Source organism: Lucilia sericata, unplaced genomic scaffold (genome assembly GCF_015586225.1).
Source record: "Lucilia sericata isolate MDLA Ls3-8-SP2 unplaced genomic scaffold, ASM1558622v1 Contig001750F_arrow, whole genome shotgun sequence".
NCBI classification, from domain to species: Eukaryota; Metazoa; Arthropoda; class Insecta; order Diptera; family Calliphoridae; genus Lucilia; species Lucilia sericata.
Window position 1 is genome coordinate 25,238 of NW_023995653.1, and position 14,440 is coordinate 39,677.

Sequence of the window (14,440 nt, forward strand, 5' to 3'; positions counted from 1 at the left end):
CGTTCGTTCGTTCGTTCGTTCGTTCGTTCGTTCGTTCGTTCGTTCGTTCGTTTCGTTCGTTCGTTCGTTCGTTTCGTTCGTTCGTTCGTTCGTTCGTTCGTTCGTTCGTTCGTTCGTTCGTTCGTTCGTTCGTTCGTTCGTTCGTTCGTTCGTTCTTGTTCGTTCGTTCGTTCGTTCGTTCGTTTGTTTTCGTTTCGTTCGTTCGTTCGTTCGTTCTTTCGTTCGTTCGTTCGTTCGTTCGTCGTTCGTCTTCGTTCGTTCGTTCGTTCGTTCGTTCGTTCGTTCGTTCGTTCGTTTCGTTCGTTTCGTTCGTTTCGTTCGTTCGTTCGTTCTTCGTTCGTTCGTTCGTTCGTTCGTTCGTTCGTTCGTTTCGTTTCGTTCGTTCGTTCGTTCGTTTGTTCTTTCGTTCGTTCGTTCGTTCGTTCGTTCGTTCGTTCGTTCGTTCGTTCGTTCGTTCGTTCGTTCGTTCGTTCGTTCGTTCGTTGTTCGTTCGTTCGTTCGTTCGTTCGTTCGTTCGTTCGTTCGTTCGTTCGTTCGTTCGTTCGTTTCGTTCGTTCTCGTTCGTTCGTTCGTTCGTTCGTTCGTTCGTTTTCGTTCGTTCGTTCGTTCGTTCGTTCGTTCGTTCGTTTTCGTTCGTTCGTTCGTTCGTTCGTTCGTTCGTTCGTTCTTCGTTCGTTTCGTTCGTTCGTTCGTTCTTTCGTTCGTTCGTTCGTTCGTTCGTTCGTTCGTTCGTTCGTTCGTTCGTTCGTTCGTTCGTTCGTTCGTTCGTTCGTTCGTTCGTTCGTTCGTTCGTTTCGTTCGTTCGTTCGTTTCGTTCGTTCGTTCGTTCGTTCGTTCGTTCGTTCTTCGTTCGTTCGTTCGTTCTTCGTTCGTTCGTTCGTTCGTTCGTTCGTTCGTTCGTTCGTTCGTTCGTTCGTTTTCGTTCGTTCGTTCGTTCGTTCGTTCGTTCGTTCGTTCGTTCGTTCGTTCGTTTCGTTCGTTCGTTCGTTTCGTTCGTTTCGTTCGTTCGTTCGTTCTTCGTTCGTTCGTTCGTTCGTTCGTTCGTTCGTTCGTTCGTTCGTTCTTTCGTTCGTTCGTTCGTTCGTTCGTTCGTTCGTTCGTTCGTTCGTTCTTTCGTTCGTTCGTTCGTTCGTTCGTTCGTTCGTTTCGTTCGTTCGTTCGTTGTTCGTTCGTTCGTTCGTTTCGTTCGTTCGTTCGTTCGTTCGTTCGTTCTTCGTTCGTTCGTTCGTTCGTTCGTCGTTCGTTCGTTCGTTCGTTCGTTCGTTCGTTCGTTCTTCGTTCTTAGTTCGTTCGTTCGTTCGTTCGTCGTTCGTTCGTTCGTTCGTTTCGTTCGTTCGTTCGTTTCGTTCGTTCGTTCGTTTCGTTCGTTCGTTCGTTCCGAACGAAAAGTCTGGTAAAATGTCGGCCTGGGATAGACGGGACGTACAGTCTTAATTGACTCAGAAGGGGATCTGAAGGCACTCGTATATACTTTTTAGCGTTACAACCCAGCAAAAATTTTCATTACCTAGTAATCTAGAAAGTAATATTGGAATCACGTGGAAACTAAGTACTTTTGGGGTGAATAACTAATTATTTTTGTTCGACGAGGTTCAAATAATATGTACCTACCTTAAACATATTAATAAATGGTTACTATTTGATTACAAAAACTTTGCGAAATAACTAGTTACAAATAAACCTACAAATACGTTATGTGATAGATAGCTAGTTATTTTGGGCCGACTTTGTATGTAGAAAACAAAAAATAAAAAAATCGTCCGTTTTCTGTGTTTCTCACTCCAGCCGCTTACTCGATGCTCCATTAACATGTTGCTTTTTATAATTTTGAGAACGGCTTTTTACAAAAATATATAAATGAATGTCATTTTGACAAAAATAAACAGTATCCAGCAGGGCTCGAACCACGAACCCCCTGTTTGTTAAATGAACGACCTAGACAATTGAGCCATAACAAATCCAAATTGTTTTGTTCTTTACCAGTAATAACCTATTCAGTTAAATGAAATAATGTGGATGATAATGAACACTCATTACCAAGTAATGTATGAAATAACTACTGGCTATTACCAAAAATTTCAGATTTTTTGCTGGGAAACTTCCAGTATGAAGTATAATGGTGTAGGGTACAGACAATAGACTTTGTATATTTTAATGTATCTGTCAATTCTTTATGACACAAACCTGATTAGATTAAACTGTTTTGCAAAATTTTGTAGCAATTAACCTGCCTTTTAAACAAAATACTATAACACTAATACAATAATGTTCTTAAAATTTTAGAAATATTTATAAATAACACTTGTTTACTAGCCTCTCAATACTCTCCCAGAGTACTTATTTAACATGCTTACCACAGACAACCTAAAAATCGACTTATCTTTACAAGATGTTATCAAAATTGTTTGTTGATTAATTAATAAAGATAATAGAATTATAATTCTGAACTGTAGAATAATTATTTAGTACGCAACTAGCAGTCGTTGCAAGTTGTCACTTAAAGACAAATGAAAATAATTCAAAGAATATATAAATGCATTCCAAATATCTCTTAATAGTATTGTGTATATTTCCCAATTCTTTATATGCGGCACATATACTTTCTTTATTTGGAGTGCCCATGCGTTCGCAATACGACTTTATAGAGCCGTTACTAAGAGAATTGGCGGGACGGGGCCATCAAATAACATCAATAACAAATTTTCCACAAAAGGAAGCAATACCCAATTTTCGTGATGTTGTGGTAGAAAAAAATAAACATTTATTTTTTGGTAAGAGACTAGATTATTCACTAATTTACTTAATAATTGAAATACTAACAATATCCATTATTGTAGGCTATCATAATTTTACCTTAGACAATCTGGAAGCAAATTACTATGAATTGGTGGATGAAATTTATAGTCAAGCCATTCAAATGTGTATAAATATACAGAATGATACAGCCGTTCGTCAAATATTTGATAATGAGAAAATTGATTTGATTATATTGGATGTATTTTTTGCTGAATCATTTTTTGGTTTGTCCGAGTATTTGAAGGCACCAATTGTAGGAGTATCTACTATGGGTACCATAAGTCCCATTGATGAGTTAGTGGGCAATGTAAGTCCCATGTCGTATATACCTCATTTGTATTTACCTCTACGGCAAATGAATTTTTGGCAAAGATTTTTAAATGTATTATTAGAATTTTTGGAGTGGGCTCACTTTTACCGCAAATACATGGTTCTACAAAAACAAATCTACAAATTTTATTATCCTAATGCTCAATTAACATTTGAAGAAGCTCACAGGAATTTCTCTTTAGTTTTATTAAATGATCACTTTTCTTTAACGACTCCAAGACCTTATGTACCCAATATGATTGAAGTGGCTGGCTTAAATATTGTAACAAATCCAGAGCCTCTGAAGCCTAATATCAAATATATCCTCGACAATGCCCGGGAAGGAGTCATACTAATAACTCTTGACACTCTTATGAATCCTTATACTTTAGACATATTTTGCCAACAATTTAAAACCCTGCCTTATACAATATTGTGGAAAACTTCCCAGAAAATCCCTTACACACTTCCAAATGTACACATAGATGCCAATTTTGTTGTAGCTTCCATTCTACCACATCCTAATTTAAAACTATACATAACACATGGAGGTTTTCTTAGCATTATAGAAAGTATTTACCATGGTTTACCAATTTTGGGTGTATCCTCTATCGAAAAGCAAGATAACTTTGTGGACTACATACATAAGGTGGGCAATGGAATATCCATTAAGCTACATACCATCTCTGAACGAGTTCTGGCCAAAGCTTTAAATGATCTTTTAGGATCTTCACATTATGCTAATGTTGCTAAAACTTTATCGTTTAGATTTCGTGATCAACAAAACACACCCATGGAACGCGCTATCTATTGGATTGAATATGTTCTACGTCATAAAGGTGCCCGACATTTACGCAACATGGGACATAATTTGTCATGGTGGCAATTTTACAGTATAGATGTTATGTTTGTAATATTCTGTTTTTTTGCTTTTATAACCAGTTTGGCCTTAGTTATTGTTAATTTTTTACTGAAAGTTTTTTGGAAATTAAAAATAAGACAAAAATTCTATGTAAATAAAGAAAAAGGAGCATAATATTATAAGAATAATAATAGTATAGTCATAAGAAAATGAAAACTGTGATGTATTTAAAAAATGTTATTATTTTTAATGGTTTCGTTTAAAAGTTATGCAATAATTCAGAGGTAAGTTTTGCTCGATTCACACAAGTTTTTTGTATTCACCACTATTTAACGAAGCGTTATTTGAAAAATTTGATACAATTAAGTGTTCGACTAGTTTTCTATAAAGACGCGAACGATCAGTTTTCAATAAAAAAATGTTTTCTATTTATAAATATATTCGACCAGCATTCTTTAGAATATGTTCGAACAGTTTTTTTTAGAAAAGTGTTCGACCAGATTTCTATAGAAAAGTTTTCTACCAGTTTTCTATAGAAGAGTGTTCGGCCAGTTTTCTATAGAAAAATGTTTTGCCAGGTTTCTATAGGAAAGTGTTCGAACAGTTTTTTATAAATAAGTGTTCGGACAGTTTTCTTTAGAAAAATGTTTTAGCAGATTTATATAGAAAAGTGTTCTACCAGTTTTCTTTAGAAAAGTGTTCGACCAGTTTTCTATAGAATAGTGTTCTACCTGTTTTCTTTAGAAAAATATTTTACCAGTTTTCTAGAGAAAATTGTTCGACCAGTTTTCCATAGAAAAGTGTTCGGCCAATTTTCTTTGGAAAGTGTTCGACCAGTTTTCTATAGAAAAGTATTCGACCAGTTTTCTATAAAATAGTGTTCGACCAGTTTTCTATAGAAAAATGTTAGACCAGTTTTCTATATTTTACCAGTTTTACAAAGTGTTCGCCCAATTTTCTTTAGAAAAGTGTTCGACCAGTTTTCTATAAAAAAGTATTCGACCAGTTTTCTATAGAATAGTTTTCTTTAGAATAATGTTCGACCTGTTTTCTATAGAATAGTATTCTACCAGCTTTCTTTAGAAAAATATTTTACCAGTTTTACCAAAGTGTTCGCCAAATTTTCTTTAGAAAAGTGTTCGACCAGATTTTTTATAAAAATGTTTTACCAGTTTTCTATAAAAAAGGGTTCGACCAGTTTTCTATAGAAAAGTGATCGACCAGTTTTATATAGAAAAGGGTTCGACCAGTTTTCTATAGGAAAGTGTTCGACCAGTTTTCTTTAGAATAGTTTTCGAAAAGTTTTTTTATAGAAAACTGTTCTATAGAAAACTTTTCTTTAGAAAAGTGTTCCTTCGAATTTGTTGAACATTTTGCATTGGTAGAATACTTTTATATAAAAAATACAAATGTTTGATCTGTATTCTACAGAAAATTAAAAGTGTTTGACCAGTTTTCTATAGAAAAGTAAAAACGATTTCTATGAAAAGAAAAAGTGCTTGATAATTCACCACTTTTTAATGGAAATGTTTTCTATTTACTTTTAATAGAGAAGAGTCATAATCACCATTCTTTAACAAAAGTTTTGTGTCAGTTTTCCAAACTACAGGAAAACTGTTCGACTTCACTTCTCTTGTCAAGGTCAAATTTTTGTTCCATTACTTGTTATGCCCTACACCACTTTAGTGATGAGGGTATATAGGGTTTGTGCTGATGTTTGTAACACACAATAATATTGGTCCTATACCTTAAAGTTTACCAATCGGCTTAGAATCATTTTCTGAGTCGATTTGGCTATGTCCGTCCGTCCGTCCGTCTGTCTGTCTGTCTGTCTGTCTGTCTGTCCGTCCATGTAAACCTTGTAATCAAACTACAGGTCACAATTTTGAAGATAATTCAATTTGGTATATGTTGTCCCAGGGACTAAGCCTATTGAAAATAGTTAACATCAGTCCATTATTTCACCTAGCCCCCATACAACTGAACCTGACGAATAGGGTTTTTAAATACATAATTATGTTTAATATAATCGTATCTCGACAAAAAGCTGTAAAACCAATTTTTATACTAGCCTTGTGACTCTCATAAATTTTATATTTATAGGGTCTCATTTGACCATAGCCCCTATACAAAGCCCCCTTCAAAATTTAACTTAAATGTCAACAATTTTATTCAACAATAAATGGCTTAAGTATATCTGAGGCAAGGTACAATTCGACTTAAATGTTTTATTATGAAAACTAAATCACATTTTATTTTTGTAACAGGTGTAGGGTATTATATGGTCGGCCTCGTCCGACTATAACTTTTTACTTGTTTTCAATTGTTGTTCAATTACTTGTGTAAATAGCATTCTTATGTTTACTTTACTAGACAAAATAGTAGGACAGGTAATGTACTGTAATCAATAGGAAATATTGATTAAATTTATTTTTAATTTTATTTTTAATTCTTTAGGATTAATTTATACTTAAATCTAAGGTAAGCTACTGATTAGCACAAGTTTTGGCTAATAAAATTCAAATTCTATTGGTAAGCAAATAATCTGATTAGATTTGGCTATATTGTTTTGCAAAATTTGCCAACAGATGGCCTGCCTGTTTTTTTTGAAATGACAATAATTTTGTTAACATTTCTAATCTGTTAACAGCTGAAACGATTAACGATTTGTTAGCAATTTTTATGTACTTTCACGTTTACCTTATCTCAAGTACATACATGTACTTATTGGTTTTATTATTATTTTACAACAAAAATATCCTTATCTGGAAAAAATATACAATATCTGATAAAGAAAAATTATAACGCTAGGCGAGAAAACAATTATTTAGTATTCTACCAGTAGTTAAACCGTTCGGTCACTTAAAGACAAATGTAATTAATTTAAAGAATAAATAAATGCATTCCAAATATCTCTTAATAGTATTGTGTATATTTCCCAATTCGTTATATGCGGCACACATACTATCTTTATTTGGAGTGCCCATGCGTTCACAATATGACTTTATAGAGCCGCTACTAAAAGAATTGGCGGGACGGGGTCATCAAATAACATCAATAACAAATTTTCCACAAAAAGAAGCAATACCCAATTTTCGTGATGTTGTGGTAGAAAAAAATAAACATTTATTTTTTGGTAAGCTAGCTACTAGACTAGTTACAATTAAAAAAAATTTTGATTCTAACAAAAATACATTGTTACAGGCTATCACAACTTTACCTTAGACAACCAGGAAGCAAATTACTATGAATTGATTGATAAAATCTATAGTCAAGCCATTCAAATGTGTATAAATATACAGAATGACATAGTTGTTCGTCAAATATTGGATAATGAGAAGATTGATTTGATTATATTGGATGTATTTTTTGCTGAATCATTTTTTGGTTTATCCGAGTATTTAAAAGCACCAATTGTTGGAGTATCTACCATGGGTACTATGATTGCTATTGATGAACTGGTGGGTAATATAAGTCCCATATCGTATATACCTCATATAATTTTACCTCTACGTCAAATGAATTTTTGGCAACGATTTTTAAACGTATTATTGGAATTTATTGAATGGGCTCACTATTACCGGAAATATATGGTTCTACAAAAACAAATCTATAAATTTTATTATCCTAATGCCCAATTAACATTTGAAGAAGCTCAAAGAAATTTCTCTTTAGTTTTATTAAATGATCACTTTTCTTTAACGACACCAAGACCTTATGTACCCAATATGATAGAAGTGGCTGGCTTAAATATTGTAACAAATCCAGATCCTCTAAAGCCTAATATTAAACATATCCTCGACAATGCCCGGGAAGGAGTCATACTGATAAATCTCGACACTTTTATTAATCCTTATACTTTGGACATATTTTTCCAACAATTTAAAACCCTGCCTTATACAATATTGTGGAAAACTTCCCAGAAAATTCCTTACACACTTCCAAATGTACACATAGATGCCAATTTTGTTGTAGCTTCCATTCTACCACATCCTAATTTAAAACTATACATAACACATGGCGGTTTTCTTAGCATTATAGAAAGTGTTTACCATGGTTTACCAATTTTGGGTGTGTCCTCTATCGAAAAACAGGATAACATAGTCGACTACATTCAAAAGGTGGGCAATGGACTGTCCCTTAAATTACATAGCATCTCTGAACGAGTTCTTGCCAAGGCTTTTAATGAACTTTTAGGTTCTTCACACTATGCTAATGTTGCCAAAACTTTATCGTTTAGATTTCGTGATCAACAAAACACACCTATGGAACGAGCTGTCTTTTGGATTGAATATGTTCTACGTCATAAAGGTGCCAGACATTTACGCAACATGGGACATAATTTGTCTTGGTGGCAATTTTATAATATTGATGTAATATTTGCAATATTTGGTATATTTGCTTTAATAACTAGTTTGGCCTTAGTTATTGTTAATATTTTGCTGAAAGTTTTTTGGAAATCAAAAATTAGAAAGAAATTTGAAGTAAATAAAGAAAAAGAAGCGTAAAATTTTAAGCAGAATAATAGTATAGTAACAAGAAAATTAAAACTGTGATATATTAACAAAAATTGTGATGGTTTCTTTTAAAAGTTATACAATAATTCAATGGTAAGTTTTGTTCGATGTACAAAAGTTTTATATCCATCACCATCTAAAGCAGCGTTAGACAACGAGCTCTCATTATCATCCTTGATTTTACAAGCTATTTGTTTTCTACCAGTTTTTTATAGAAAAACGTAGGATCAGTTTTTATAGAGAAGTATTCGACTAGTTTTCTATAGAAAAGTATTCGACTAGTTTTCTATAGAAAAGAGTTCGACTAGTTTTCTATAGAAAAGAGTTCGACTAGTTTTCTATAGAAAAGAGTTCGACTAGTTTTCTATAGAAAAGTATTCGACTAGTTTTCTATAGAAAAGTATTCGACTGGTTTTCTATAGAAAAGTATTCGACTAGTTTTCTATAGAAAAGTATTCGACTAGTTTTCTATAGAAAAGAGTTCGACTAGTTTTCTATAAAAAAGAGTTCGACTAGTTTTCTATAGAAAAGAGTTCGACTAGTTTTCTATAGAAAAGAGTTCGACTAGTTTTCTATAGGAAAGAGTTCGATCAGTTTTCTATAGAATATAGTTCGACTAGTTTTCTATAGAAAACAGTTCGACCAGTTTTCTACAGAAAAAATTGCGTGCAGTTTTCTATAGAAAATTGTTCGACCAGTTTTCTATAGAAAAGTTTTCGTGCAGTTTTCTATAGAAAAGTTTTCATACAGTTTTCTATAGAAAAGTGTTGATGAAGTTTTCTATAGAAAAGTTTTCATACAGTTTTCCATAGTTTTCGACCAGTTTTCTATAGAAATACGTTCAAAACAGTGAAACAGTTTTCTATAGTAAAGTGTTCGTGTAGTTTTCTGTAGAAAAGTGTTGATGAAGTTTTCTATAGACAAGTGTTGATGAAGTTTTCTATAGAAAAGGTTGCTATAAAAACGTTGTCGATCAGTTTTCTGTAGAAAGTTGATCGAACATTGAAACAGTTTTCTATAGTAAAGTGTTCGTGCTGGTCGAATAGTTTTCGACCAGTTTTCTGTTCAAACGTGACCAATCAGTTTTCTATAGAAAAGTCACCAGTTATCGAAGATACCAGTTTCCTATAAAGGTTTTCTGTTGAGAGATATTCATCCAGTTCTACAGTTTCCTATAAAACCCTGATTAATAAGTTTTCTATTGAAAGATATTCGTCCAGTTTTTTATAGAAAAGAGTTCGTTCGACTAGTTTTTTATAGAAAAGTATTCTTTAGATAAGTGTGCGACCAGTTTTCTATATAAAAATTTTCGACCAGTTTTCTATAGAAAAGAGTTCGAACAGTTCGCTATTTCCTATAAAAATCTGGCCAATTAGTTTTCTCTAGAAAGATGTTCTGCAAGTTTTTCATAGACACGTATTCGACCAGTTTTCTGTAAAAAGAGTGTTAGAAATTTAGAAAAAGTACCAATAGCTGAAAATGTCCGACTTTGACTCCCTCTAATTCCGGCAGTTCTTGGCCGATCGAGCTGAAAATTTGTATCTGGCCTACTATCTAATAGTACTAACCTTGATTCAAATTTCATCCAAATCGATTTTTTTGAGTTAAGTCACTTGACACGAAATTGCCCATATATTAAAGGTACTTATTCGAATCTAAGATTATCTAGCTATGTCCATCTGTCTGTTGACATTACAAGAAGAATCTAAAGGGTTAAGATGGTTTCCTTTCATAATGTTTTTTACACATAAAACTTCGCAATATTTAGCTTTATGGTAACATCGGACCATCTTCGGCCAAAGCGCCTTATTCTCATCTAGTTCCTTCTACTGTCTATTGTCCGTAAAGAGTTAAAAAATATGATTTGACGAAAATGTTTTCCTCCTCCAAAGATATTACTTTTAAAAATTCTGTTTTCCAAATATAGAATAAGTGTTCAAATTCACATATCATTGTCAAGGTCAAATATTGTTCAATTACTTGTGTAATAATGGTAATTGATAATAAATTTTTTGTATTTAAACAAATTTCTTATATTTAATTTACTAGAAACAATATTAGGACAGGTAATGTACTCTAATCAATAGTAAATATTGATTAAATATATTTTTAATTTTATATATATTTTATAAACATTTTATATACATTAGTTTTAATTAATTGTTGAACATAAGGTGAGAGATAAGCACAAGTTCAGAAGATAACGTTGTTAAATAAATTAGCTTTTAATTCAAAATCCATGCTGTGAGGTTAGAAAAGAATCGATTAGATTAGATTGTCTGGCAAAATTTGCCAACAGATGGCCTCTCTGTAGCAATAATTATACCCTAAACCTCTTTAGTGGGGAGGGTATATTGGGTTTGTGCTGATGTTTGTAACGCACAATAATATTGGTCCTATACCTTAAAGTATACCAATCAGCTTAGAATCATTTTCTGAGCCGATTTAGCTATGTCCGTCTGTCTGTCCGTCCATGTAAACCTTGTAATCAAACTACAGGTCGCAATTTTAAAGATAATTCAATGAAATTTGGTACATGAGCTTCTATTGCCCAGGGACAAAGATTCTTGAAAATGGTTAAGATCGGTCCATTATTTCACATAGCCCCCATACAACTGAACCCCTGAATAGGTCTTGTAAAGTTTTTAATCAAACTACAGGTCGCAATTTTGATGATAAATCAATGAAATTTGGCACATGATCTTCTATGGTACCGGAGACGAAGTCTATTGAAAATGGTTAACATCGGTCCATTATTTCACCTAGCCTCGATACAACTGACCCCTGAATAGGGCTTGTAAGCCTTGTAATCAAATTACAGGTCGCAATTTTGAAGATAATTAAATGAAATTTGACACATGAAGCCTATTGAAAATGGTTAACATCGGTCCATGATTTCACCTAGCCCCCATACAACTGAACCCGTCGAATAGGTCTTTCAAGTTCATAATTATGTTTAATATAATCGTATCTCGACAAAAAGCTGCAAAGCCAAGTTCTATACTAGCCTTGATGACTCTCATGAATTTTATATTTATATTGGGGTTACATTTGACCATAGCCCCTATACAAAGCCCCCTTCAAAATTTGACTTAAATGTCCACAATTTTATTCAACAATAAATGGCTTAAGTATATCTGAGTCAAGGTACAATTCAACTTAAATGTTTTATTATGAAAACTAAATCACATTTTATTTTGGTAACAGGTGTAGGGTATTATATGATCGGCCTCGCCCGACTATAATTTCTTACTTTTTTTGTTTACATTTTCAATTTGTTTACACCTGAAGGGGTCTGCGATTTGTTTACAATTTTATAAGTACTTTCACATATGCCTTATCTAAAGTATATATATATATATTAGGGGAGCCCCATATGTATGGAGTAAAAATAAGATACAGATTTAACCAATGAAAATGAAAACTGGTTTCTTTCTAAGATACCACTCTAATTTACAATTTATTTTATGTGCAAATACACTAAATTTTCATTTTTGTTAAGAACATTAGTAACTTCTATTTTGGCGCCAACCTAATACAGATATATATTACTTTATTGTTTTTCATTATCTTTAAAAGATATTGAATAAAAAACACTATCAAAGTTGTTTATAATCTAATAAAGATAATGAAATTATAAAGCTAGACTACAGAACAATTATTTAGTACTCAGCTAGTAGTTTAAGCATTTGGTCACTTTGAGACAAATGTGAATAATTTTATAAATAAACAAATGTCTAACAAATATCTATTAATAGTATTGTCTATATTACCCAATTCTTTATATGCGGCACACATATTGTCATTATTTGCAATGCCCGTACCTTCTCAATATGCCTTTATAGAGCCGTTACTAAAGGAATTGGCGGCACGAGGCCATCAAATAACGTCCATAACAAGTTTTCCACAAAAACAACCAATACCCAATTTTCGTGATGTTGTGGTTAAGAAAAATAATAATTTATTTATAGGTAAGCTTATGCGTTTTAAATTTTTAACCAACCGAACTTAACTGTACATTTGTTATAGATTTTCAAAATTTTACCGTGGATAATATTGAGGCAAATTACTATGAGATAGTAGATGAAATGTATAATCGAGCTTTCCAAATGTGTATAAACGTACAAAATGATGCCGCAGTTCGTCAAATATTGGATCAGGAGAAAATTGATTTAATTATTTTGGAGGTATTCTTTTCGGAATCATTTTTTGGTTTGTCAGAGTATTTGCAGGCACCAATTGTGGGTGTATCAACCTTGGGTACCATGATTTCAATTGATGAATTGGTGGGTAATATAAGTCCCATGTCATATTTACCAAACTTAATTTTACCTCTGCATGAAATGACTTTTTGGGAAAGACTTTTAAATGTTATGTTATATTTTGTGGAATTGGCTCATTATTATCGCAAATATATGCCGATACAAAAACAAATCTATAATTTTTACTATACCAATGCAAAACTAACATTTGAAGAAGCTCAAACAAATTTCTCTTTGGTTCTGTTGAATGATCATTTTTCCTTAACGACACCCAGACCTTATGTACCCAATATGATTGAAGTGGCTGGTTTAAATATTGTAACAAATCCCGAACCTTTAACTCCAGTTGTCAAGCAAATTTTGGATAGTGGCCGTAAAGGAGTTATTCTAATATCTTTAGATGTTAAATTGAATCCCCAGACGGTGAATATATTTCTACAACAATTTAAGTCCATGCCTCAGCTAATACTTTGGAAGACTTCCCAGAAAATTCCTAATCCACCGCCAAATGTTTATGTATCCCCCAACTTTGTTGAAGCCTCTATACTACCACACCCTAATATACAACTATATATAACTCCTGGTGGTTTTCTTAGCATTATAGAAAGCGTCTATCATGGTCTACCGATTTTAGGTGTGGTATCTACCGAAAAGCAAGAGGATTATGTGGATTATGTCAAGAGAGTTGGCAATGGAGTGTCCATTAAATTACATACCATATCAGAAAAAAGTTTTGCAAAAGCATTCAATGAACTGTTAGGATCTCCATACTATACCAATATTGCCAAAACCTTATCGCATAGATTTCGTGATCAACAAAACACACCCATGGAACGAGCTGTCTATTGGATTGAATATGTTTTACGTCATAAAGGTGCCAGACATTTACGCAATATGGGACAGAATTTGACTTGGTGGCAATTCTACAATATAGATGTAATCTTTGCAATATTATGTGTATTTGCCTTAATAACTTTTTTAGCTTTAGTATTTGTAAAGATTTTGATTCAATTCTTATGGAAATTAAAAACAAAAAGAAAGCTCAGTAATGTTAATAAAGAGAAGAAAGTCTAACATCATCTAGTTCCGATTATAGTATTGTAGGGTATAGTAAGAAATAATATAATATATTTTATAAGCAATTAATTTGAACAGATACATTAAATAAAATAAATTAATCATTTAGACAGTAGTTGTACAAAGTTTTGATTTCACTTAGGTATCAAATAATAAACAAAAACACAATTCATAATTATTGTAATAATTATATTTATACGTATGTATTTGACAAATAAAAAAAGGATAATTTATCTTGTCATTGAAAGGGTTAATTACTAACTTGTATGTGTCATTTGATAATGTTTATAATGTTAGAAATGATTTATATATTGACACACATCTGCACATTAGGGTTATAACCAAAATTGTGCCCTATCACTACGTGGTAGCCGGTAGTGTTCTAATAACGTAAAACTGTTTCTTGGGTCCTTTTAGTGAAAAAACCTTCCGCGGGTCTTTTGAGACCTTTTACACCACTTTACTGGAGTGGCTATATTAGGTTTGTGCTGATGTCTGTATCGCACAATAATATAGGTCCTATACCCACCTTAAAGTATACCAATCAGCTTAGAATCTTTTTCTGAGTCGATTAAGCAATGTCCGTCCATGTTAACCTTGTAATCGAACTATTTTTA

The 14,440-nt window shown here is 32.7% G+C and overlaps 3 protein-coding genes across 3 annotated transcripts; all 3 read left to right on the plus strand.

Annotated features, from left to right (window-relative positions):
* The first annotated feature begins 2,470 nt into the window (after nucleotides 1-2,470).
* Nucleotides 2,471-4,014, plus strand: LOC119612598 (UDP-glycosyltransferase UGT4-like). The gene is made up of 3 exons (XM_037968408.1): nucleotides 2,471-2,771; nucleotides 2,838-3,754; nucleotides 3,874-4,014. Exons 1-3 carry the CDS (start codon nucleotides 2,534-2,536, stop codon nucleotides 3,880-3,882), a joined length of 1,164 nt encoding a protein of 387 aa, XP_037824336.1. The 5' UTR covers nucleotides 2,471-2,533; the 3' UTR covers nucleotides 3,883-4,014.
* A 2,802-nt stretch (nucleotides 4,015-6,816) lies between these two features.
* Nucleotides 6,817-8,516, plus strand: LOC119612597 (UDP-glycosyltransferase UGT4-like). Its single transcript, XM_037968407.1, has 2 exons — nucleotides 6,817-7,103; nucleotides 7,172-8,516. Exons 1-2 carry the CDS (start codon nucleotides 6,866-6,868, stop codon nucleotides 8,473-8,475), a joined length of 1,542 nt encoding a protein of 513 aa, XP_037824335.1. The 5' UTR covers nucleotides 6,817-6,865; the 3' UTR covers nucleotides 8,476-8,516.
* Nucleotides 8,517-12,154: 3,638 nt separating this feature from the next.
* LOC119612596 (UDP-glucosyltransferase 2-like) lies at nucleotides 12,155-14,049 on the plus strand. Its single transcript, XM_037968406.1, has 2 exons — nucleotides 12,155-12,455; nucleotides 12,514-14,049. The coding sequence occupies exons 1-2, from the start codon at nucleotides 12,218-12,220 to the stop codon at nucleotides 13,818-13,820; spliced, it is 1,545 nt and encodes a 514-aa protein (XP_037824334.1). The 5' UTR covers nucleotides 12,155-12,217; the 3' UTR covers nucleotides 13,821-14,049.
* The last annotated feature ends 391 nt before the right edge of the window (nucleotides 14,050-14,440 follow it).